The following is a 1142-nucleotide window of genomic DNA, read 5'->3' as shown; positions in this document are numbered from 1 at the left end:
AATTATCAATGTACGTCAACTTGCTTAATATTCAGTTCCCCTCAGCTCAAATTTGAATACTGATTGCTTTTTTCATGCCTTCTTTCAGGATCTAATTAATTTAATGACCAGGGAAAAACAAGTAGACAAAGTAAAGGTTTGTGGTGAGACAGACGTTTTCCCATGCATGCACAGACCACGTGGTCTATGAACATGATAACCCCCACTTCCTGTGCGGGGAGTCACACAGGTACCGGGTATTATGTATATGTGCTGCTGGGCACTCAAAGACACTGAACTCTCAGCTTGAGGCAGAACTAAGCACATTTGAACAGGGGAATCCATGCCTCATGCCGCTCTCCAGCCTGCTCTGGGTGTTCCTGGCCATCGCCTTCTCTGGTAGGGATGCTTCCAAACATGGGAGTGAGTATTCAGGGTGAAAGGTGGTGCTTCACAGGGACTTGGGGAGGAAAGAAGGACTAGGGAAAAGCAAGCATCTTATGATTTCATTTTTTTTTTTTTTTTTTGTCTTTGGATCCTAAATAACTCCTACACTATTTTATTCACTGCTTCATCTTTGTTTTCTGATTGTTTTCCCCACAGCATCTGGTGTGGCCCAGAAAGTTACTCAAGACCAGCCAGATATATCCACCCAAGTGGGGCAGTCAGTCATCCTGAATTGTTGGTATGAAACAAGTTGGGGTGTTTACTACCTTTTTTGGTACAAGCCACTTCCCAGTGGACAGATGACTTTCCTTATTCAACAGTATTCAGAATACGGTAATGCAAGGAACAGCCACTATTCTGTAAACTTCCAGAAAGCAGATAAATCCATCAGCCTCATCATTTCATCCTTACAGCTGGAAGATTCTTCAAAGTACTTCTGTGCTCTCTGTGAACTCACAGTGCTTGAAGTAATAGGAAAAGCTGTACAAAAACCCAGAGCTTGATAAGAGAGAGACCCCCTGTTGCAGAACCCCAGCTGAAATGCACACCCATAGACCCCAGACAAGAAATGATAGCCCTGTGGTTGTTTAAGTTCTGGTCTGGATCAGAAGATTTAATTCTAGATAAAGGCTCCTTCTATGTCATTGGAAACAGATGTCCAGAGTAACTTTCTACTAATACGTTCTCCTCTTGAATTTTTGACTTTAAGTCAGCCA

General features: G+C 42.7%; 1 gene segment (V, D, J or C); it reads left to right on the top strand.

The window, feature by feature from the left end:
* The first annotated feature begins 329 nt into the window (after nucleotides 1-329).
* On the top strand, nucleotides 330-929 carry LOC113899367. The segment is given in 2 exon segments: nucleotides 330-378; nucleotides 583-929. Coding segments are annotated over 2 exon segments (396 nt in total).
* The last annotated feature ends 213 nt before the right edge of the window (nucleotides 930-1142 follow it).

Source organism: Bos indicus x Bos taurus, chromosome 10, assembly GCF_003369695.1.
Source record: "Bos indicus x Bos taurus breed Angus x Brahman F1 hybrid chromosome 10, Bos_hybrid_MaternalHap_v2.0, whole genome shotgun sequence".
NCBI lineage: Eukaryota > Metazoa > Chordata > Mammalia > Artiodactyla > Bovidae > Bos > Bos indicus x Bos taurus.
This window is presented reverse-complemented; position numbering and strand designations above follow the sequence as displayed.